The 25132-nt window shown below is 51.1% G+C and overlaps 1 protein-coding gene across 4 annotated transcripts; it reads left to right on the top strand.

Annotated features, from left to right (window-relative positions):
- The first annotated feature begins 46 nt into the window (after positions 1-46).
- Positions 47-24742, top strand: ZNF16 (zinc finger protein 16). 4 transcript variants are annotated; one of them, XM_060116189.1, is made up of 3 exons: positions 47-107; positions 18029-18233; positions 22526-24742. In XM_060116189.1, exons 2-3 carry the CDS (start codon positions 18038-18040, stop codon positions 24289-24291), a joined length of 1962 nt encoding a protein of 653 aa, XP_059972172.1. In that variant the 5' UTR covers positions 47-107; positions 18029-18037; the 3' UTR covers positions 24292-24742. The 4 variants fall into 4 exon arrangements, with proteins under 4 accessions (XP_059972172.1, XP_059972169.1, XP_059972171.1 ...); XM_060116186.1 differs by lacking the exon at positions 47-107 and adding an exon at positions 14923-15049; XM_060116188.1 differs by lacking the exon at positions 47-107 and adding an exon at positions 15059-15247.
- Positions 24743-25132: the final 390 nt, after the last annotated feature.

Raw genomic sequence — 25132 nt, 5'->3', positions numbered from 1 at the left:
AGAGGAGGTGAGTGGTTGGAGCTGTTGCCTTTCACTGGGCGGCCTCGCACTCAGCTGACTCTGGTGAGGAAGGCAGGCCCTCCTGCTGCCAGAGGACAGGACTCCAGGTGAGGCAGGGGCATGGCATTAAGCACCTTTTCGTGGGTGGGTTATTGTGCAGGCTGTTGCCGGCCTTGGAGCCCTGTCTGCGTGCTGAGGACAGGCCTTTGTCCCTCCCGGGAGCTGTATTCGTCAGTGCTGTCTCAGGGCCCGTGGCCCTCCCACCTGATGCTTGAGGTGATGCTCAACATCCTGGGAGCTGATTTCCTGAGCACAGTCTTCAGAGTGGCTGCCCCTGGTTCATCGCCTGTGGTTCACTCCAGTGTCCTCAGAACCCCACCCTCCAGAAGTTTCTATGGCACTTCCTTCTGTTTTTGTGGAGGAAAGATTAGCATCCCAATGGGCTGGAAAAGGGTTATAAATATGAGAGATTCAGCAGAAGGAGTCTGTGAGAGACAGTCCTAGAAACAAATCTGGCAATTGAAGGTGGCTGTTGAGAGTCTGATGAGAAGCTGGTACCATGTGTGAACCCTTGAGAAGGGACTAACAAGATCTGGCACGGGCTGTAGTGGGATGGCGCTTTATGAATAAGGCAGGGCAAGAATGGAGTGAGAGAGGAGCAGTGAATTGCTTAATAGCTGGACATTCTATTCCTTGATAGTATCCTTTTCAATAATAAGTTTATTCCTATTTTCCTGCTTTATTAAAGAAACTTTCTCTTAGAAGTTAACTTACCTTTTTTCCTTATGTTGACTTGACTTATGGCTCAGGCCTTATTTTCCAGGCTCTTGTCTGTATAGCAGTAGTATTGGTCTTTACTCGTTGTAGAATTTTGAGGAGCTGATTGAAAAATCTGCCTCTTAATGATACTTCTCCTAAGCACACTTCACCACAAATAGCTTTGACATTTTTTAAAACTGGAATACACTGTGATAATAATGGTTGTCACGTGCTAAACAAAAATTCTGATTGAGTCAACAAACCTTTACCTTTTTACCTGAGTATGTGCGAGGCACTGTGATGAATGCTTCTCCTGGGTTTTCTCATTTAATCCTCACATCACCTCAGTGAAGTAGGTACTTTTATTAACCCTGTTTCACAATGAGCCTGAGGCGCAGAGAAGCTGCTCGGGGGCGGCTCTGGTACCACATGGCCCTGCCGCCCACAGCCGTGGATCCCCCACTGGGCGCCTGCCCCAGGCCCACACCCGCTGCACCCCCGGCACCCCAGGCAGGGAGCTTGCAGTCCTGAGGCTGACCCATCGGACTAGTTCTGGCCCATTGAAGTTGTATGTTTCACGTAGTGTGGTCTGGTGGGTCTTCTAGATGTGTTATCAGTGAAGGGGAATGGGAAGATGGTCCAGAGTCGGGAGCCTCTGGCTTGTGACTTCACTAATCATTGCCTGATCGCCGTGTTCCAAAAAGAGAGGGCATGTCTGTCTTTTCCTGAGGTGACTGGACACCTTAGTCTCCTGAGCTGTGTCAGAAGCTCCTCCCAGGGCTCTCCTGGCTTCAGTCTGAGATAGGGCCTTGGAGCTTTTTATCCAGTTACAACTTCTGCTTGTAGAGAAAGAACTTCTGGGAAGGAAGAAAAAGAAATTCCCTGTTCTTGCTCCAAGGATCTCCTTGGCATCCTTTCAAGAGACAAAAGGACTCGGAAGCTGTGGCAGTGTCTTCCTCGAGGCCATATAATTAGAATGCTAAATCGGGAGGAAATATGTGGGGTTTTTTTCTTTATACATTCATCTTTACATACGGTGGACAGTTTACTTAATTGAGAACCTCAACTTTTATTCTAATTCTCTGTTTTAGGTTGTGTGGCTAAAACGTCTTTATGAGTAATTCCTGCAGTGAGTTTGGATTACGTTTTAGTTTGCAGTTAAATGTTTTACCCAAATTGTACTGAATTTTATTTACATGGCTAATGTTGTCTGTCTCAGTCATAAATATCCCTGTTAGCCAGTCTTACCTAGCTGGGTGATGGCATTCGTATTGGTTGCAGCCAGACTGTCTCCTGACGGTTCGAAGCCTCTCTGCGCTGCGTGGTGAGGAGCACAGGGCGCCCATCCACCTGGTGCCGCCTGAAGTCTAAACCCAGTCGATTGCCTGCGGTTGAGAAGGGCATTTTGGTTTCCCCAGCTGATGCGAAGAAGCTGTTTCTAAAGGAGTTTTGTGACAGTGCCAGCAGATGTACAACCTTCCAAAATCCCCCCTGTGGCCCGGGCTTTCATCACCTGAAAGGTACTAGAAACAGGGAGATGGACAGTGGCCAGGACAGTTTTGACATGCAGGAGGTTGAGCTCTGGTCAGCAGACATCGTACCATCTGTCTAGTACTCATCCCGAAGACGCCCCTATTCCTGCTGCTTTATTTGGTCGGGCTCGACACCCTCACACGGGGAAGAATAAGGATATTTTCAGGTCCCCCTGGAGCCGCTGTTCTGGTGAGGTGACAGGTGTTCTCTCTCACCTACCTGCTGCACAGCAGGTGGGTGAAGTCTCCTGCCTTAGATCTCCATGTATTGGTTGTTCTTGCCACAGGCTGTGTGGGATTATGACTGGAAGGAACTCAGGGCAGTTAATACTTGGAGGAAGACATTGTTTACTACTCATTGAACTAGGAGAGTTGGTTGCAGTTTGGATGGTCTGCTCCCCATGAAATACTTTTATAGCCTAACTGGACTCGGGGGCCAGACATTGGCAGGAGCTGGGGTTGGTGTGGGGGTGTTGAGAAGGGCCCCTACCTTCAAGCTTGTGCGGCAGGAGCTGCCCAAGGACTCAGCCTTCCTGGCAGGCAGCCGTCACCATGAGGGTGTGGGTCATGGGGCCCAGCCAGGACCTGCTCCCTGCGTGGGTAGGAGTGTCATGTTTGTAAATCCAGAGTTGTTTTGTTAGTTCTGGTGTCTGCCTATTGCCAGAACATGGGATTATTAGGTAAAATTCCCAGAGACTTCGGGCGGCTTTGCTGTCAGGAGAAAGGACGCCCCAGACAGTGGGGACAGGTGCTGAGGGGTCACAGGAGCCCCTCACTTTTCCTGTGTCTGCCTGTCTTACGGTATTTCCTCTGATGCCTTGGTGTGGTGGACTCCTGAGGATGACCCATGTCCTTGACCTCCACCACTAGCTCTTGAACCACAACTGAAGGTGTGAATCATAAGGGGACCAAGATCTGCTCTTTCTGCTGTAAAAGATGGTCTGCCCTGAAGTGCCTGTTAATGTGTTGTGTGTTCCCCTGCCAGTCCTACTGGTTTATCATGTGTAGTTGACATTTCTTCTTTCCCCACCAATTCTAGGTTTTACTTGAGTTTCATGAGTTTATTCACAAGCGTTGAAAGGTAGCGGGTGGATTCCATTACTGCTTATGTTCATGCAAGAGTGGGTGGCAAGTGACCCAAGCTGCTGCCTTGAGTCTGAGGACCTGAGTTTCCAGGCAGCGGGACTGCACTGGGACTTTTTCACTTTAACGCTGCATACGTGCAGCATATTCTGTGTATCTGAAGATGGGACCAGAAGAAAATTGCAGGATGGAAGTTGGAGGGGTTAGTTGTGGGCACTAGGGCTCCTAGTTTTAAGTAACAGACACCTTCTTAAGACAACCTGAGCAAAGAAGGGAGCACCATCTGTCAGGATCCAGGGAGATCTTATGGGACCCCAGGTAAGGAAACAGCTGGAGTCAGGAACTGGAAAGGTTTCTGGACTTCCCACCCCTGGATTGTGTCCTGGTTTCCCTGCAGACCTGCCTTCTCAGTTTAATAGTGCACTGGGCTGAAAAAATGGCTGCCACCACAGTTACTGGGTTCACATCTGCTTCTTCCAAGAGACCTGCCAGAATAAGGCTGGGAACTTAGTATTTTAATTCATATTCTAAGGAGAGGATGCTGTCCATTCTCTGGTCTGGTGTCCATTCATGTACCCATAAACCTGTGGGACTCCAATGAATGTGGCCATGGGTGCAGAGTTTGGGGAATGGACTCTGGCCCACCTGGGTTGGATGTCAACACCTGTCCAGTTGGCTGTTTCCAGAGGGGCAGGATGGCTGCTGGGGCTACTGTATTTGTTGAGTGGACAAGAGCAGATCCTTGAATAGGGCGTGGGGGGCATTAGAAGGCCATGTAGGTAGTGATCTAGGAAAGGGAAAGCTGGAGGACAGGAGGGCCTTGTGAATGGGAAAGGGGCTGGAAAGGAACCTACTGCTCTTAGCAGAACTTACAAGCCCCCAACCAGCACCAGGCTTTATGGGAGAAATAGGCACCAGAATTGGCCTGGGTGAGTCCTGCCCCGACCTTAGCAACCTGCTCTTGGGACTCAGTCCTAGCAGCATCGGCTTTGGGCTTGGCCACGTCTCCAGGTGTTGGAGCATCATGCCAGGTGTGGCCTGATCTGGACAGAGGGTTAGAGTGAGCGCAGGGGGTGGGGGGAGGGGGGGAGGTCTGGGATGGTGCACAAATACGCTGACACAAGGGCACCTGGACTGAGGTTCCAAGTCCCTAAAATGTGGGCTTGGGGTGGGGGGCGTCTCAGTTGCTCCTGAGTCTGGGAGCTCTACAGAAGAGCTAGGGTTCAGCAGTTGTGTTCCAGGCCTGACTCCTGGAGACGTTCCTTCAGCAGTGGGCAGAAGTGCTGGCAGATGCCCTGTCCCTAGCATGGGGGCTGCACCACGTGGTCTAGCATCCACCCCTGCGTCGAGCCTCCAGGATTTCCTGCCTCCGCCACCAGCCTCTGCTACAAAACCTGCTAAAGCTTCTCCACTGCTCGAGGTATTCCCACAACCGACCTGTATGAAAAGATGGGCAAAGTTCATTAGTAATCGCAGGCCTGCAAAATGATATCACTATGAGGTGCCGTATTACACTCACCAGATTAGCAAAAATTAAAAGTTTGATGACGGCAAGTGTTGCCAAAAATGTAGAGCAACAGTTATTCTCACACACTGTTGATAGGAGTGAAGTTGGAACAACACACTGGAAAGTGCTCCGGCACTGTTAACAAAGATGCAGATAGCCCACAACCCAATTCCACTCCTACACATACACACAGCAGAGACTTGCGTGAAAACCAGATGTGTCCCAAAATGCTCATAGCAGCCGTGTTTGTAATAGCAATACCTGATAACAATCTAATGTAGGTGGAGAGAAGACAAAAGGTTTTATTCATACATACAATGGAAAACTTTATCAGAGTGAATTACCCTCAGCTACCCGCCTCAACATTCTTGAGCTGTCACCTTGCAGTGGAATGTGGGTTTTCCTAAATACACACCAATTTTGATTGCTTCTAGCAACTGAACCCCAGCGTACCCAGGGGATGAGTGCAGTTTGACCTGAGAGGGAATGCCTCATAGCAAAGGATGGCAAGACTTTGTCAGTTTACTATCAACAGAAACCTGGGTAATGTAAATGGGAATAGATTCTAGGGCTGTTAGACTAGAGGAGAGAATGTACTGAATTTGTTACATGGCAGATGGCTAATTCAGGGAGCTATCTCAGCAGTGACTGGCTGACGGAAGTCTGCATGCGGTGTGGCCTGCATTGATGAGGCTGGTATGTCAGATCTGCCTGAATTCACAGTGCAGGACAGTCAGAGGCTCGGGCGACGGGAATGCTGGAGTGGCTGCTGTGGGACCTGCCCACTCACCCCTGCCTGTGTCCTCCAGGAGAGCCTAGGCTTTGAGAAATGCGTTGGTGAGGGGGGTGCCACCATCCATGAAAGACTACAGTGGCTATTTTCTGTAGGCTGGGAATGATGGTAAGAGGGGCTGTCATGAAAATGGTTTCCATGCTCAGTGGGGGTGGTCAAATAGCAGACAGTAGCATGTAACCCCTTCAAAGACAGGGCAGTCATGTCACTGTAACAGGCCCAGGGCCAGAGAAGTAATAGAATTGTTTGACCACATGTTTTGGCCCTGGATAATGGTGGTGATGGCTGAAATAAGTAGGCAGACTACTAAAGGTTATATCAATATTAGTGAAAAAAACATTAAATCTGGTGAAAAGACACCTGAACCTCATGAAAAAAGAAGAGGCAAGCTTTCCCTTGGGGAAAGACCCTGATACTCTCCCCAAAATTTATACTATGTTTTATTCTCTCCCCCAAAGGGAATATGGCTATTTGATGGGGTAACTACATCAGAGGACAGGAAATACCCACACTTTTCAAGGATGTGAAAGTAGAAATTAGCTCGGACTCAGAAAGAAAAAGTCTGGTAAACTGTTCATCAGGCTAGAATAACAGACACAGATAAAAAAAAACAGCTTCAGAGTTAATAGGAAACAATATTTCTCCCAAAGAGATGTGCAGCTACAAAATGTAACATTCTACCTCTGCTTTCTTGCTCGTGGAGAAACTTTATTCTATAACATCGGAAAGTGTTAGAAACGACATCAAGAATGAAACACCCCACTCGGTGGATCTAAGTCACTGATGCAGAGGAGCAGCCTTGCTTTGCAGCTGGAATCAGATGAGTTTTGGACACCACGTTCCACATCTAAATTTTGTGGTTTCCCAGGAAACAGGAGCTTAGGTCCATTTCACAGTCCAGACCTGAGGATGACCCACGATGACTCAGCCCTGCCTTGCCTCCCCATCAAGACACTGCTCCGCTTAGATTTCACCTAAACTCCACCCCTCCCCAAGTCCTGTAACAACTCTGTTTTCCTTTCTTTGGTGAGACACTTGCCGTTCATGTGTTTGTCGCCCTCACTGTAATGGGTCTATAACCCTGACTTTGTCAGAGTATAAGTGGTCTGAGGTTGATTGGGCTATGGCAGGGGTTACTGGACTCTGGCTCTGCATTGATGTTAATTCAAAATCTTGTTCAGCAGCCAGTGTAGGAGCTTAGGGAGTCAACGGGCAAATGAAGTTTTAGCTCAGGACCATCTCATGGTGGCATTGGAGGGACCCAAACATCACCCCATGGTATTTCCCCAGATCAAGAATACATAGGAGGGGTACAGCCACTGACCATGTCAGAATCCTCAAGTGAGTTCTCTGGCTCCCGCAGCGAGGGCTGTTGTGACAGGGATGTTTGGACTCGACAGATCAGGAGGGGGGTCCAGATCCCCCCTTGCGTACCGGATTACTCTGAGCAAACTCAGCTCTCAGACTGTGCTTGTGGGCAAAATGGGGATAAAAATACCAGTCTCTGAAGGAGTACTGGGGGATTAGGTAGAACCACGTGTACAGAGTAACCAGTGTGCTGCTCAGAGCACAGCAGGGGCACAGCAAAGCCGGCTCTCCCTGCCACCCTTGGCAGAGCAGCAAGAACGGTAGCAAGAGCATATCGCCTTTGGAGAGGGCCCTGGGTAATAGTCCTGCCTCTACCTCACGGGCCTGTTTTCTCATTTGTAAAACAGAAGAGGGGGTGGGGGTGGGGGTGGGGGGCAACTCGTATTACAGAGAGATTTATGGGTGAGAACCCATGGAACATTGTGGCATCATTTTTCCCCAAAGAGCACTCTCTTACCTTAACAGAGAACTAGTATCGTTGATTCGTGGGTTCATGTAATCACAAACATATAATTTTTGTGAGTATGGTTCTAGATGCTGGGGACAGAGCCATGAATGAAACAAAATCCCTGCCCTCACAGAGCATACATTCTAGCATGGGAGAAAGATGGTGAGCAGGTAAATGGATGGTGGTGAATGCTCCAACATTCTGTTTTTCTATGAAGAAAAATAGAGGGGGGAAGGGAGTAGAATAGCTGGGCATGGAACAGAAGAAGTAAGGTATCCTTTCCATCTACTACGGCTGAAGGAACACCTCAGGAAGCTCTCATCTTAGAAGAATACAGCAAGTAGCTGCAGGGCCCGGGTCCCCAAGCCCTGCAGGCTGGGTGCCCTGGGATGGGCACAGTTGTTTTCCCCTCAACACTGGGGGGCCTGCTTGAGGGTGGGGACTGGTCTTTATTTGCTTCCATATCCTAAGCATTTCATGTAGACCAGTGGTCACTGCGTGTTTCAAACACTGGCCAACCATGGAGAAATCTCAAGTCACTCGTTCCCCACCTCTTACTTCCAACTCCACACCCTTGGGAAGAAGTTAGGGGATCAGATTTCCGTGTTGGGGATCACAGGCTTTGATCTAGTGCACCCAGGCTCCAAGGACTGACAGCTCCCCTAGGTCCCAGAAGCTAAGGGAGAACAGGGCAGTGGGAGGGAGCGCAGGCTGCCCAGAACCCACCTCTATCAGATCCTCCCTGAGGCAGCTGACCTGCTGTTCTTCCGCATGGCATTTATTGTGAGAAAAACTAGAGAACCAGGCTATGGCAGCCCTGAGACCCAGGAAGCAACAGAGAATCAGCGTGGAAGCCGGGAGCCTCACGGAGCTTCCATTCAACCCACGCGTTCATTCTCACACCTCCAGGTGCTTGGCCCGTAAAGCCCTGGGGGAGGTGGGAGAGGGGCCGGAGCCAGGCTGTCTCAGGTGTGCCCACGTGTGGGCGGCAAGTGCAGACGGTCTTCTGTGACATCCCGAACCAAAAGAGCCAGGGCCAGTCTAGCAGTGAGGCTGGGTAAGGTCAGCAGGAAGGGCGTGGAGGGCAGTGAGCTGAGGGGAGTCCGCATGAGGGCATGAAGCACGGGCCCCAAGGTCTGAGAGACACAGTGCATGCACCTGCAGTGAGGCTTTGGGGCGAGCACAGGAGGGCTGCTGGGGAGCCGGAGTCTAGTCCTCAAAATGTGGGGCTGCTTGAAGAGAGCATGGTGTTGGCCACTGGGAACACTTGAGGCCCCAGGTGTAGAATGGGGTGCCCTGGAGAGGAGCGGTGGAGCTGCTGCTGGCACAGTGAGGGAGCCAACTCTGCAGTGTTAAAGCAGTGAGGGGCCTCCGCAGGATGGAGCCATGGGGAGCGAGCAGTGACCCCCCAGGGTCGCATCAAGAAGGCTCCAGAGGGTTTCCCTGGTGGTGCAGTGGTTGAGAGTCCGCCTGCCGATGCAGGGGACACGGGTTCATGCCCCGGTCCGGGAAGATCCCACATGCCACGGAGCGGCTGGGCCCGTGAGCCATGGCCGCTGAGCCTGCGTGTCCGGAGCCTGTGCTCCGCGATGGGAGAGGCCACAGCAGTGAGAGGCCCGCGTACCGCAAAAAAAAAAAAAAAAAAAAAAAGAAAGAAAGAAGAAAGAGAGAAGGCTCCAGAGAACACCCGCAAGGCATCAGTTGGCCACTATTTGGCCTGTTAAAACCATGGTGATGGGCTCTCCCTTTGAAACCGAGAAGGTGGCCCTGATGATGCCTGAATCGCCTTTACGACCATTCTTCCCATGTCTTGCAGAAAAGTGCACGTCATAGCCAAATAGCTCTATGGTTCAGTCCTGCGGGATCTCAGAAGTGTTTCTGCTCATATAATCCCATAACCTCTTTACTGAGTAATAACCTAGCTACACCCGTGGTGTCCTCTTCCAAACGTACTTTCTAATTTTTTGCAATATGGACAGGCTGAGAATTTTCCAAATCTTTACATTCTAGTTCCTTTTTGCTTAACAATGCCTCTTCAATTCACTTCACTCCTCTCACATTTTACTCTAAGAGTCACTCCTTCAACACTTTGCTTATAAATCATCTCAGCTAGGGACTTCCCTGGTGGTCCAGTGGTTAAGACTCCATACTCCCAAAGCAGGGGGCCCAGGTTTGACCCCTGGTCAGGAAACTAGATCCCACATGCCACATCTAAGAGCCCACATGCCGCTACTAAAGATCCCGTGTGCCGCAACTAAGACCCAGTGCAGCCAAATAAATATTAAAAAAAAATCTCCTCAGCTAAAAATCCAGTTTTATTGCTCAAGTTCTACTTTCCACAAACACCATTCAGCCAACTTCTTTGCCGCTTTATAACCACGGTCACCTTTCTTCAAATTTCCGATAACATGTTCCTCTTTTCCATTTGAGGCCTCACCAGAATGGCCTCTACTGTCCATATTTCTACCGACAGTCTATACGTGATTACTTATGTTTTCTCCAAGAAGACGGGGCCTCCCTCTACAGCCCTCCTCTTTCCTTCTGTGTTCTCCCCAGGGCTGCCCTTCACATCCACACTCCTTGCTTGCACCCCAGGACTCCCAGCCTTGACCCACCACCCAGTTCCAAGGCACCTTCCACATTTTTAGACATTTGTCACTCAGCACTCCTTGGCACAAAAATCTCTATGAGTCAGCTTGGGCTATCGTATCATGACACTGTTGACCAGTTGGCTTGAAAAATAGGAATTTTTGACTGGGAAGTCCAAGATCAAGGTGGTAGGCAATTCAGTTCCCTGGCGAGGGCTCTTTTCCTGGTTTGCAATCTGACACCTTCTTACTGTCTTCACATGGGGCGGGGGTGGGGGGAAACAGGCCAGAGAGCACCCTGGAGCTCAAAGGCTCTGGTCTCTTCCTCTTCGTATAAGGACACTAGTCCCGTCAATGGCCCCGCCCACATGACCTCATCTAACCCTAATTACCTCCCAGAGGTCCATCCTCCAGATACCATCACTCTGGGAAGTTAGGCTTCAACATATGAATGGAGGGAGGACACAAACATTCAGTCCATAACAACTAGTTTTGATTTCTTCTTCATTTTTTGCTTTTATCTAGTTTTATGTTTTGGTTTTGTTTTTTAGCAATCAACCATTTAACAGAAATTTTCAGGCTTCACGATAGAGTTTGTCTTGTGAAAAGCAATTTTGGATAGTTTTTCTGGCCCATTCTTATTTTCAGTTTTTTCCCCCTTTCTTTTCCTCCTAAATTTATTAAATAACTTCTTCTCAATACATTTCTTAGTGGTCTATTACGTATTACAGTAAAAACGCCACCATCTCATGAATTAGTTTAGAATTAAATGATTTTATTGCAAGGTTGATGAAAAACACTACTTTTCAGCCAATCTGAACTGTCACAGAAAAACAAAGGTAGATGTGCTGACACTGAGAGGGACAGCCAGTGCTCCTGAGGTGGTGACCACCTCAGGATTTCTAACCACCAACCCCACCCCTGACCAGAACCTGAGGCCCACTGGAGAAGGGGTTTGGGCAGAGACCTGGTCAAAGGCTCTATTATCAACCACATTCTATTCAAATGTGCTTTTCACTGGGCACATTATGGTGGGTTTTTGTCTTGGACATCTATCGGTTTTTTACTCCTTAGTTTTCTGATGTTGCTGCCTGGTTTTGTGTTGACTGTGTTATTTTCCCCTGTGGTGGACATGCAGAGCCTGCTCGTTCTTCCTGACTGTCTTTGCATTCTCCCTTGTCCTTTTCAGACATGAAATTTTACCTGACACTTGCCCATCCAAGCAAAGGTGATGTTTCCAAGTTGCAATGCTGTGAGATGTGGCATGTGGGTCACAGGCAGAAGGGGTACATGCGTCTTCAAGGTGTCACCTTGTCCTGTTCCCACTGGCTGAAATGGTGACTGAGCTCTGGGCAGGGTGGAGCCCTCAGGTAGAAGGGGCCTGTGCCCCTCTATCTTCAAGAGGACAGCCACCACAGCCATGTGGTCTATCACAGGAGACAGAAACAGCCCTCTGCCTCACTGAAGCCAATGTTAGTTTTGAGCCTCTTTACATAAGCTGAGCTTTATTCTAACTAATCCAGTACTTGATACCTGGCAGTAGGTAGGTGCTGAAACAGAACCTACTACATGTGCAGTTGGCTTAATGATCAGGCAGTGAGGGCAGAGGTGTTACAGGTGGAAAGCTGGTGACCCTTGCTATGCATGGAAAAGTATTTGGTATGAATGACCCTTGCTTATGATGTATTAGGAGTAGACAACGTGTGACTGAAACTATAACCCTAGAGAAATTGGTTCAGAATTGTTTGGAATGTTGGCAAGGGTTGGTTACTTCTTGCCACTTTCAACAGAGCCCTCCTAGAGAGACTCAGGCTGCAGGAAGGCAGATGGAGGCACAGGTGGAGGAGAGCAGAGATGGACAAGGGGATTTTCCCTCTGCCTATGGCCTGTGATTTGTGCTGACCAAGTCTGGTAAGCAGGCCTGGCATTGCAGGTGGCCTCAAGGTACCTTGAGCTGGAGAGAGAGAGGAGGAGGGCAAGCATATAGAGGGCAATAAATAAAAGACAAGGGACCTCGAGCTTTAACCCGTGACTAGATGGGGCCTTTGCATGTGGAACTAAATGGAAGTATGCAGACATGAAGCTGACCCAGGCTTCCAACTGTCAGTGAGGAGGCCCCTGTAAATCTGGACAGTCCCAGCCAGGGCAGCCTATCACCTCCCTCCTCAGGTGAGCAAGAGGATGGGTCATGGACAAGGAAGGCCCCCGGAGGCCCAAGTCAGACCTGATGAGGCCCAGGGCCCATAGAGCTCCTCCTGGAGCTGAGTCTGGGTGCCGGGTGCTGTCCTGGAGCTCCTCCCTGCCAGGGAGAGGGGTTGCAGCACTCATGTGGAGTTGCCCACAGGAGACTCTGCACACCCTGCACAGAGATGAGGGCTAAAGTCACTTACACGTGTGAAATCATTGCATTTAAAATATCTACCAGGGACTTCCCTGGTGGTGCAGTGGTTAAGAATACACCTGCCTATGCAGGGGACATGGGTTCGAGCCCTTGTCTGGGAAGATCCCACATGCCGCGGAGCAACTAAGCCCGTGCGCCACAACTACTGAGCCTGTGCTTTAGAGCCCGTGAGCCTCAACTACTCAGGCCATGTGCCAAAACTACTGAAGCCTGCGTGCCTAGAGCCCTTGTTCCATAAGAGAAGCCACTGCAATGAGAAGCCCAAGCACCACAGCGAAGAGTAGCCCCCGCCACTTGCCGCAACTAGAGAAAGCCCACGCGCAGCAACGAAGACCCAATGCAGACAAAAATAAATAAATAAATAAAATAAATTTATATATATATATATATACACATACACACAGGGACTTCCCTGGCAGTCCAGTGGTTAAGACTCCACGATTCCAAAGCAGGGGGCACAGGGTCGATCCCTGATTGGGGAATAAGATCCCACATGCCGCAGCATGGCCAAAAGATTGTTTTCTAATAAATAAATAAATATTAAAAAATAAAATATCTACACAGTGTGCACAACAACCCCACATCAGACTTTTCCTTGGACCCAGCCAGCATAGTTTGGACACTGCTGTCTTTCCCATCCTCTTTCTCCACACTGCAACTTAGGTGTCAGGGGGCAGGCAACTTGCCCTTTAGTTATATGACCTGGTGGAGAGGCTGCACCTTGTCCAGAGGGACTCACCTGAGCTGCATCAGGGACTGGACAGGACTTGGGTTGTTCTCTTGGCAAGGGCTGCACACTGCTACAGCAGGTGACCACGTGGGAAGGCTGGGAGAAGCAGCTCCTTATCCCTATTGTCTGTTCTCCTCTTCCACTCCGAGTCAGCAAGCAGAAAATCCTCAGCCAAGGAACCCCGGTCCCTGATCACTGCATAGGGGAACCTGCCATACAAACTTGTGACTTTACTTGAGAGAAAAATATTTGAACCGCAAGTGCCAACCCCGGCGTCACCTAGGCTCCTAGCTCTTCCAGCCCAACAGTGTGAAGCAGTATCTCACTGTCGTTTAATTTGCATTTCTCTGATGGCTAATCAGAAGAGCATCCTTTCCATCCCAGGGTCTCAAAAATATTTCCTGTGTATTTTTCTGCTAACCTCATTTCTTTACTGTCCATTTTTAGGTCTTTAGTTCATTTAGGAGACTACCGCTGTTTGTGTTGTTAGGTAGGGGTCTGGTTTTGGTTTTCTCCATTGCGTGAGGTCATTTTCTCAACACCTTCTGCTAAACAACCCATCCTTTTGCCATTTATGGTGGCGCCACTTTTACCATCTATTAAATTCCATCTGTACAAAGTCTGACCCTGAGCTCTTTGTTGTGTCTTGAGTGCTCTTTGTTAATTCCCCAGTATTTCATAGTTTTTGTTGCTATTGTGGAAGATATTTCATTTTTTAAAATATTTGTTTATTTAGCTGCACCGGGTCTTAGTTGCGGCACTCGGGACCTTTTTTTAGTTGCGGCATGCGGGATCTAGTTCCTTGACCAGGGGTCGAAACCGGGCCCCCTGCATTGGGAGCACGGAGTCTTAACCACTGGACCGCCAGGGAAGTCCCAAGACATTTCATTTTTGTTACATTATCTGATTGGTTATTGCTGGTTCGGAGAAATGCTCCTTTTTCTAACTTCTTAAGGATAAATGCTTTTGTCTTCTTTAATAAAGAAAAAGTATTTAAGGCGATATAGTCATATATATTCTTCTCTGAAAATATTCAATGGATATTTGTATTTTACACTTTACACTGGGTTCTGTAGGTGTGAGAATGAAGTGTTTTGCTTTTCATTGCTTTATAAATAGTCTGTAATTTTCCAGCTAGTATCATTTTTGATTCAAAGGTTATGTAGATAGCGTTTCGTAAACTCCAATAGTTAAAGAGTTTGGGGAGTCAACTTTTTATTATGTATTTCTATTCTAATTTTGGTAGTTTAAAATGCATACTTTAAAATATTTGTATTCTTTATGTCTAACTGTATAATCAATTTTTGTAAATGTTCCATGGGCAGTCCCACGAAATGTACATTATCTACTTAAGGAATTTGAGTTTTTCCATCTATCTGTCAAATCATTTACTGATTGAGGGATTCAGTTTCTTCCACGTGCATCATCATGTTTTTATGAAGCAAAACCTGTTCCGATTCTAGGTACCTGTGTATCTAAGTCCCTAGTTCTCCCTGCATTTATAATCGCTTTTCTTTTTTTAGGTAGTTGCCACCCTGGTTAGTTGCACGAACCGACTCTGATCGCGGGGCTCCCGGCGGCTCCTGGCACCTCGCGGGGGTCAAGTATGGAGCCACCGAGTCGCTCGTCTTCCCGCGGTCTAGAGCGGCCACACTGGGCTGGGTTGGGCGGGTCCGAGAGCCGGAAGTCGAAGCGGGACTTCCGAGATCCGCTTAAGGGCCGAGCGGCCTGGGTCTCGCGGCCTTGCGCTCTTCCCGGAGAGGATCCCGGAGTTGGCGATTGCCGCGGTGGCGTTTCGGCGTTGCTGACCGCGCTCCCTCGTGACTCCGATGCCGCCGCGGTGGGTGCCGGCCCCGGGAGGCCTAGGCTCGATGAGCGGGGGTGCCGTAAAGGGGCGTGGGCGGGTCACAGCCATCGAGGGCCCCTCCCGGGAGGGCGTGCGAGGGGCGCCCTGCAGAGGGTGCGCGGCGGGGCCGAGCAACCCCTGACCTGGAGCCGGGCTGCGGGACCGCGTGGCGAGGCTGCTACAGTGCGACGGGCAAGTGTGCGCGAATAGTGTCCTGACGCGCGGGGTTGGGGCGGAGGAAGGGCCTCAGGAATTGCTGCGGACGTCGGAACTGTACGGAGCCGGGTGAGAAATGAATGGGGTTGTCGCTTGGCGCCAGGTGTCCTTCCTGGAGGCCCAGTCGGTGGTGGATTCGCCCTCCAGATGGAGAAGGGGCCCTGGGGATGGGGAGGAATTTATTCTCCCCCAGGGGAGTGTGACTGAGTCTGGGTCATGCCCATCCCGTGGATGCCTGCTATGGACAAGTGGCTGCTGGTCTTCATAGTTGTATCTTTGCTTAGCATCAGGTTGAGCCCTTAGCCAGGAGAATCAGCTTCCAAGCTCACTGATAGAATCCAATTCCCGAGGTTGCTTTTTCCTTGCTGACTGATCTTAGCTCTTGGAGGCCCCACTCTTTGCATATGACCCGTGCATCTGAGTCAGCAACGGCTCATGTGATTAGATTGGGTCCACCAGGATAATCCAGGCCCGTAAACTTAATTTCCTCTGCAAAATCTCTTTCGCTGTGTAGTGTAGGTTCTAGGGATAGGATGTGGACATGGGTGAGGAGGAGCCATCTGCTGCCACTGATTCAGTCTGTGTCCTCCTGGGCAAGATCCCACAAATACTGAAGTGAGAAAAACAAAATGTAAAATGAGCTTAGTTTTCGGGGCTTCCCTGGTGGCGCAGTGGTTAAGGATCCGCCTGCCAGTGCAGGGGACACAGGTTCGAGCCCTGGTCTGGGAAGATCCCACATGCCGCAGAGCAACGAAGCCCGTGTGCCACAACTACTGAGCCTGCGCTCTAGAGCCCGCGAGCCACAACTGCTGAAGCCCGGGCACCTAGAGCCCACGCTCCGCAACAAGAGAAGCCACCACAATGAGAAGTCCCCACACCACAACAAAGAGTTGCCTCCGCTCATTGCAATGAGAGAAAGGGCGTGTGCAGCAACAAAGATCCAACTCAGCCCTAAATAAATAAATAAAAATTTTTTTAAATGAGCTTAGTTTGGTACAAATTATAATAAAAAGGCAAAGAAAAAATACACGTATTTGTTTGTGTAAGCTTAGAGTAATCAGGAAGGACACATTGGAAACTGGGAAGGGGTAGTGTGCCTGGCTGGGAGATGTTTCATCTGAAGTCCTCTTTAACCTTTTGAATTTTGAGCCATATGACTGTGCCCCTATTCAGAAACAGTGATGATAACTTCAAGATTTTAAAATAAAATGAACTGAATAAATGTTACAAATGATCGACTCTCCCCTTGGAAGAAAGTGAAGGTTCGCCCCTTGGAAGCAGCATCTTCTCTGTCTGCTGCTCCATGGATGAGTGCCTTGAGTCAGTGCTTTCCCTGTGTTGAATCTTATGCACCATCCCTCTGAGTGCCTGCACCAGGTGAATCTTCCTACGATGTTTCATTAGTTCTGTCTCTCAACGTAGAAATGTAGCTGGCGCCTCACTTTCATCAGGCAGTCGAGACCTCTTATAGTCTGTCCCCCAGCAACTGTCTCTGAGCTCTGTTCACACGTCTGCCCCATCTCACCCTTGCCTTCTTCTACCTTTCCAGCCAGGCATGGCCTAAACCCTCTCTTCTCTGGGCCTGGTTAAATGCCCGCCTGCCCTAGGCTCCACCCATTCTCTGCTACCTGTGCCCAGAGCACTTGCCCATCTCACTGATGCATTTGCTATTACCTGTCTCCCCACTGAAACCCATGAGGGTGATGGTCACATTGTCCCTGGAATAGACGCTGGCATATAGTGGGTGTTTTGGAAACACGGAAAGCATGTGTCCCAAGAGGAGAAAGTCAGTCCGAGGGTTGGCAGGCAGTGTCTACAACGGGCTTCCGCCTCGTCTTCTCCACCCCTGAAGGGCAGACGGGTCACTGGCACCTGCTAACGGTACAATATGAATAAGGGGCCGAGGCATGTTGCCCCACTCCCAGATGGGCTGCTGGGCAGGGCATGGTGCATTTGCTCAGAGACAGGGCAGTGGGAGGGGTGGAGGAAGTCAGTAACTTGGTCCATGTGGGGGACCCATCATGTGTCTGGGTGGGAATGTCCTGTCCCTTGCTCAGAGAGACCACTTAAACCTGGAGATGAGCCCAGGTTTGAGAGTCTTCACAGGATAAATGATGTTGATGCCTCAGGACTGGCCAGATTAACCAAGGAAGTTGGTATAGATACAGAAGTGAACCCTGGAGTGCCAACGTGAAGAGGGAGATAAGGAGGAGTCTGGGATGGAGCCACTGGTGCAGTAGGGGGACAGCCCAGGAGGTTGGGGACGGGGACACAACTCAGGGCTGACCAGTACGGTGGCATGGTGATGACTTGGTGCATGTCTGCAGCTCAGGCTACCCCTGGCAGCCCAACCTTTGGAGTTGCTGCTCCCCCGTGAGTAGGTCTGGTGGTCCACCTTCAGGACCTTGTGTCAGGAACAAGCCCACCACAGCAGGCGCAGGCTCCATGGGAGCTGCTTTCCTCTTACCAGGGAAAGCTTGGGCCCTTCCAGGTGGTGCCAACAAGGCACTGTGTGCTCACCTTGCTCTGTGGTCAGCATCTCGCCATTTCCCACCTGTGGCCCTGGCTTGTGAGCTGCGTCCTCGTGGCTGGCTGACCCTTCCCTTGGTTCCAAGATCAGGGAATGTGGCACCAATCACCAGGCCTTCTGGAAGTCTCAGGCTGCAGGGGTGAAGGACGTGACCCCTGCCTGGTGGGCGGGTGAGTCCCGGGAGCGAGCCCCTCTGCACGCTCACCTGTGTCCTTGCTGGTCTCCAGGTCCCAGCCATGCCCAGCCTCAGAGTACGCCCTGAAGAGGCAGAAATGGAGCCCTCAGTCCCTGGACCATCTCCTTGGACCCCCAGAACACAGGCCTGTGTGAGTGATGCTCCCGCTGTGACCCATCCTGGATCTGCACTTCATGGTTCCCTCTGCTGTGGTGACGCTGAGCCAGAAGCCACCCCCCCTCACCATCAGCAGCCAGGTACTGGGTGTGAGTTCCCCACTGATGCCCTTGTTCTGAGGAGGCTTTGTTTACATCACCCTGCACTTACCTCAGGAGGTGTGTGTGTCACCAGTAGGGGCAGAGTGCCTTGTGGACTTGAGGGGCCAAGGCTGGAGGTCAAGGGGCCAAGAGAGGAAATTGGCCTGGCACCTGGCTGCCCTGGTGCCCTGAGTGGGACACTACTTTCCTCACCTGACATAGAGGGGTGTGACATGATGGTCACCAGCTGAGCCCTGCCTAACTTACTCACCAGGCTGGTGGTAGTCCGTGCCCTCAGGTCTCTGCCCTAATCCAAGCCTTGGCCCTGCTCCATTCACACTGCCCAGCCGCTCCCATCCCCGTCAGGTACCAGAGAGTCCTTCCTGCACACCGCTCACTAACTCCCTTCTTCTGTGGACCTCTCAGCAGTGATCAGGATGGTTACTCACTGTTAGCTTTCCTTACTGGGATCTGATGGTGGCTGTTTTACAAGAAGACACTCTTAACTACGTGGGACCTTTTATCATACTCAGGACATCTGGGCAGAGTACCCTGTTCAGACCCTGTGTGGCCAGGGAAGGTTGGGCCAAGGGCAGAGATGGCACAAGGCAGTCCTAGGTGTGTTGGAGGGAGGAGATTGCTAGAGGACGAAAAACATGATGGAGTCAAAGAAGTGGCCCTGAGGGACAAAGCCTGCTGCCAGATGGCCAGGGGTATACCAGGCAGAGAACGGTGAGTTAGGCCAGGACTCTTGCTCCAGGAAAAAACAGATTGATGGTAGCTCATGTTTTAAAAACCATTTTGCTATAGAGCAAAATGGTGGAGTAGGCAGCTCCAAACACCCCTTTCTCCACGTAAACTATATATAAAAAAAAAGTAGACGCTATCAGGACCAACTTTGTCAGAAATCTAGAAAACAGGTTTACACAACTGAGCAAACGCTGAGTCAAGAAAAAGGCAACTTAAGGTGGAAAGCTTTACAAGCACTCCCTGGTTCAGCAGCATATTGAAAGTAAGCAGCCTGGGGCTTCCCTGGCGCAGTGGTTGAGAGTCCGCCTGCTGATGCAGGGGACACGGGTTCGTGCCCCGGTCCGGGAAGATCCCACATGCCGCGGAGCGGCTGGGCCCGTGAGCCATGGCCGCTGAGCCTGCGCGTCCGGAGCCTGTGCTCCGCAACGGGAGAGGCCAAAACAGTGAGAGGCCTGCGTACCGCAAAAAAAAAAAAAAAAAAAAACCAGTGAGCAGCCGGTGCTCCCAGTGTGGGGCCTGGTCCCGGATCCCAGAAGGGGCAGAGCAGAAGTGACTTGGAAGTTCTTTCCTTTGTTCTCACCTGTGTGAGGTCGGGGAAAGAATCAACGCAAAGCGTTTGTCCCTGTGCTGCCTAACTGAGGACTCACTCAGCCGAAGAGTGCTGGGCTCAAAGCCACTGAAAGGTGGACTGAGATCCCACAGCCGCTCAGGACAGCAGTTAGCAGTACAGGTGACCTCCTAAAGCCTAGGAGGTAAAGTAGGAGAAAGGAGGGCATTCCAAAGCACCCTTGTATATCAGGGAAGTTAGAAAGCCACATACCTGCCCAGGATAGGATATATACCAAGAAAAGACCTATGAAAAACAAAAAAAAAAGAAAGAAAGAAAGAAAAGGTCTGTGAAGATTGTAGCATAACCTGTAGCTGATCTCCAAGATTAATGAAAGCAGGAAGCCATAGCAGAGTAATAGTGTTACCCACAAAGGCTGGAAGAGGTGTATTATTTTTGTTTTACTGTTAGTGTTCAAGGAACTCTCCATTCAAACAGTAGCTGTTCACAAGCTAAAAAAACAGAGACCTTGGTGACCACACATGACAAGGCATGCAGTCTTTGCAAGAGTAGTTTGGAAAGTGACTAAAAGAACAGATGACTGGAGCCTCCAACAATTAAGAATAGTAAACCCTGGAGGCAGGAGAGGCTGATTTACAGAGTTATCACAGTAAATATTCAAATGTCCAGTTTTTAACAAAACATCATAAAGAATGCAAATAAGCAGGAAAATACGGCTGGCCCATTCAAGGGAAAAAAATTAATTGGCGGAAGTGTCCCTGAAAAAGCACAGATACTTGACAGACTAAATCAGCTGTCTTAAATGTACTCAAAGATCTGAAAGAAACCATGGGCAAAGAACTAAAAACTATGTATGAACGAAATGAGAAAATCAGTAGAGATAATTATAAATATACAATTTATATTTTATTTATTATAAAAAGAAACAGAGTGTAAGTCCTAGAGCTGGAACTTCCCTGGTGGTCCAGTGGTTAAGACTCCATGCTTCCACTGCAGGGGGCATGGGTCCAATCCCTGGTCTCCCACATGCCATGTGGTGCAGCCAAAAATTTAAAAAAATGAAGTCCTAGATGTGAGAATTATAATAACTGAAATGAAGAGTTTGCTGGAGGGTTTCAACAGCAGATTTGAGCAGGCAATAGAATCGGTGAACTTGAAGATAGACAAAGCCCAAGATGGCCCCTCTCTGACCCTTTATGGAAAAGCTCCGTCCCTTCCCCACATGCAACCAGGAGAGGGTGGAGCCCCCTGGATCAGTCATGGGGTGCAGCGGGGGACATAGTGAGCTCTGTGTCATCCCGTCCAGACCCTTGTTTCCTCCAGTGACCTCCCTGTCTGTCCCTGCAGCCCTCACTGTGCCTCCCCCCACCACCGTCAGTCAGTCCAGCAGCATGTGGACATTACCACAGGTGCCCAGGGGCTGGGGCTCTGGGAGAAGATGGTAGCCCACGTGCAGCGAGGGATGACAGGCCTGCCTGAGGGTCAGCAGGAAGGCGAAGCATGGTGCCTGCATCTGTGTGCTGGCCACATGGCCAAGCTCCAAGGAGGGGGTCCTGGCAGAGACTGTATGCAGGGGCTTCCAGCTGGCCCATGGGTCAGGTGACCAGAACATGAGCTGTCACCACCAGACATGTGGGCGTGGTAGGCAAACAGGCTGAGCGTATGGCCAAGTTGGGTCTGCACTGAGATCCAAACGTAACAGAAGCCTCCAGTTGGGGTGGGGGAGACAGACTGCTATTATGGTAGATTGAAGTTCCAGGTGGGGAGAGTCAGTTGTCTTGAGCTGAGGGGCAGGTCAGAGGGCAGCAGGCCCAAGGAGGCTGGGGGTAGGGAGGGGTGTCCTTCACCCACCCACTCAGCACCACTGGGTGGCCCCAGCCCTGGGACATGCAGCCCTGTCGGGGCCAGTGGTCAGAGAAGTCGTCTCCCGTGAGGTGATTGAGCCAAGACCGGCAGAAAGGAAGGGAAGAAGGGAGCGTGAGGGCCATCAGGGAGGGCAGACTCCAAGGTGAGCGGGTCCTTCCTGCTCAGGAGAAGCAGGAGCAGAGAGAGGAGGTTGTCAAAGTGCTCTTGTCACCAGACTGCTGTGGGCGGGAGGGGAAGGTGGGAGGCCAGGCAGGAGCAAAGGGTGGTTTGGCCTGGATGTCGCAGTTACAACGAGAGAGAGAGATCCAGCGGAGCAGAGTTTCCTCGTCCTTCAGGTGTGGAAAGGGGTGCCTCCCGGTGTGACAGGCGGCCTTGTGCACGTCTCTGTCACAGAAGGATGGGTGCAGCAGCTGAACCCTGGTACCAGCTAACAAAGTGCAGTCACAGTGCAGGTTCCAAGAGGTACAGGTTGCTTTGGCGAATGGGGCACGGTCGCTGAAGGCTTCTCTGTCAAATGGGATGGAGTCTGACATTCCAGAGTCATCACCGTGCAGTCGGAGCCAGTTCTGCTTCTTTGAAGGGAATGGGCCCTGCACCTCCTGGCCTGGGCCCAGGCCCACACCTGTGAAGCCAGTGGTGGGCGCCCAGAGAATGAGAGCTGGGCCAAGCAGCCGACTCCAGGCTTGTGCATCTGGAGCAGGAGGCAGGTAGAATGTCTAGCAATGCAACATGCAGGGAGCTGTGTTTTCCTTGAACAGGTGAGAGGGTGAGTGCCTGGGTTTGGGACACACTCCGAGGTAAAGCCAACAGGACCTGCTGATGACCTGCTGTGGGTCAGGGGAAGGATAGCCAAGGGGCTGCCTTGACTCAGGCCAGGATTTTGGCTGGCCTTAGTCGGGAGACTGCAGGCGCTTTCCTGAGATGTGGGGTCTGGGGGTCAGGTTAGGGTTGGTTTTCAGTTGCTGTGCAGCCTGGTCCCCTCAGCTCTGCCAGCCCCTCACAGTTCCCTTGAGAGACCTGGGACCACCACCCACCGTGGGTCCCATGCTCCCAGACTTGCCTGTGTTTCCTTGTTTCCTTCCACGTGACTTCCTGTTTGTCATTTCAGATTGGGACCCCAGGACTGAGGGCAAGGAGTTTCTTGAGAAGGAAGAAGTTTCTGAGAATTTGGAATCACAGGCAGAAACATCAGAAAACCATGCCAGCGACGTTTCCCAGACGCCTGAGCTTGGAGAACTCTGTGACGGTGCATTAGAAAGAGACTGGGAGGTCCCTGAGGATGAGAGACAGGTGCAGTCCCCCTGCTGGGAGGGGGACTTCACACCAGTGCAAGTGCTTCTCAAGAGCTCCTCAGGAGAGAAAGAGGTGGACTGTGACAACGTCAAGAGAGGCTTCAGTCTGAGCCCAAGCCCAGTGGCATGTCAGGGAGCCCCTACAGAAGGGAGGCCACATCCGTACGACACGCATGGCCAGAGCTTCCCACGCAGCATGGACCTAATCAGCTGTGAGGGGCTTCACGCAGCCGAAAGCCCATTCATATGCAACGAGTGTGGGAACACCTTCCAAGGAGGCCCCGATCTTACTCAGCATCAGACAGTGCACACTGGACAGAAGTCCTTCATATGTAATGAGTGTGGAAGGCCCTTTAGCACACATTCAGACCTCCTCAGGCACCGGCTTACCCACCGCGGAGAGAAGCCACACATGTGTACTGAGTGTGGAAAGGCCTTCAGCCAGAGCTCCAGCCTTAAAAAGCACCAGAAGTCCCACGTGAGCGAGAAGCCCTACGAATGCAGTGAGTGCGGGAAGGCTTTCAGGAGGACCTCCAACCTCATCCAGCATCAAAGAATCCATTCCGGGGAGAAGCCATACGTGTGCAACGCCTGTGGGAAGGCCTTCAGGCGGAGCTCCAACCTTATCAAACACCAGAGGGTCCATACAGGGGAGAAGCCCTTCGAGTGTGACGAGTGCGGGAAGGCCTTCAGCCAGAGCTCACACCTGAGGAAGCACCAGAGGGTCCACACCGGGGAGAGGCCTTATGCGTGTAGCGAGTGCGGCAAACCCTTCAGCCGGGTGTCCAACCTCATTAAGCATCACAGGGTCCACACAGGGGAGAAGCCCTACAAGTGCAGTGACTGTGGGAAGGCCTTCAGCCAGAGCTCAAGCCTCATCCAGCACCGGAGAATCCACACTGGAGAGAAGCCTCACGTGTGCGGTGTGTGTGGGAAGGCCTTCAGCTACAGCTCAGTGCTCAGAAAGCACCAGATCATCCACACGGGAGAGAAGCCGTATGAGTGCAGCATCTGTGGGAAGGCCTTCAGCCACAGCTCTGCGCTCATCCAGCACCAGGGTGTGCACACGGGCGACAAGCCCTATGAGTGCCGCGAGTGCGGGAAGACCTTCGGTCGCAGCTCCAACCTCATCCTGCACCAGCGAGTTCACACTGGAGAGAAGCCCTATGAATGTACCGAGTGTGGGAAAACCTTCAGCCAGAGCTCAACTCTCATTCAGCATCAGAGGATCCATAACGGGTTGAAACCCCACGAGTGTAACCAGTGTGGCAAAGCCTTCAACCGGAGCTCAAACCTCATCCACCACCAGAAAGTCCACACTGGAGAGAAGCCCTACGCGTGCATCGAGTGTGGGAAGGGCTTCAGCCAGAGCTCACACCTCATTCAGCATCAGATCATCCACACCGGCGAGAGGCCCTATCAGTGCAGTGAGTGTGGGAAGTCCTTCAGCCAGCGCTCGGTCCTCATCCAGCACCAGAGGATTCACACTGGGGTGAAGCCCTATGACTGCACGGCTTGTGGGAAAGCCTTCAGCCAGCGGTCAAAGTTGGTCAAGCACCAGCTGATTCACACCAGGGAGTGAAAAGAAACCACACGAGGCTCCACCCCGACTCCCCTGGCAATGTCGCAGCCTCTCCCATCCCGAGACTTGAGCTGGGCTCTCTCATTCCCTCCACTCCACAGCCACTGTCCACAGAGGCCATTGTCCACAAACCGGAGACCCTCCTGTGAGACAGGCTCCCTCCCCTGATTGCCCTGCCATTGCTCCTGCTTCATGTGACCTCATTTCTTTTTGGTTTGTTTTTCCAGTTTGTTATCAGACTGCCATATTTGTTAGAAGGGAAAAGATTATAGAGGCTGCATACTTATGAAGAGAGTTTATTACCGTAATGGAACATAACCAAGGAAGTAAACTGACATTTGGTTTGAGATGTTAACCACTGTACTTCTTTAGTTTGGTCACCAGTCATAACTGAGTTCTCTGTCAGTGGCTGTAGTTGGCATTCTGTTTACATAAAGTCAGGTCAAGAGTGTTTCAGGTCTGATTGCTGTCACCCTCCCCCAGAGGTGGTGCATACTCGTTACCACCAACTCCTCACCCCTCTCCCTCCCATCCCATAATGGGATTCCCCCGCTGCCCCCTTTCCTTGGTGCCTGCCTGCAGTCTGAGGTTGTGTGTTCTCCTCACTCTGCTGTGCCTCAGGCCCCTGTGGCCACCCTTAAACGTGAGGCTCTTTCCCAAGCTCCAGTCCTGGCCTCACCCACAGAGGTCCATTCTCTCCATGCCCCTCCTGTTCACCCCACAGGCTCCCAGGCTGTTTTTTCCCAGGTCCATCATCAGACATTTATGGGGCACCTAGGTGCCCCTAGGAGGTGGGCACTGGTCCCGTAATCCCCAAGCAGGGGGAACTTGGCCCAGAAGC

The sequence above is a fragment of the Mesoplodon densirostris genome, chromosome 13, assembly GCF_025265405.1.
Source record: "Mesoplodon densirostris isolate mMesDen1 chromosome 13, mMesDen1 primary haplotype, whole genome shotgun sequence".
Taxonomy (NCBI): domain Eukaryota; kingdom Metazoa; phylum Chordata; class Mammalia; order Artiodactyla; family Ziphiidae; genus Mesoplodon; species Mesoplodon densirostris.
The sequence above is the reverse complement of the archived record's forward strand: the minus strand, read 5'-3'. Positions and strand labels throughout refer to the sequence as shown.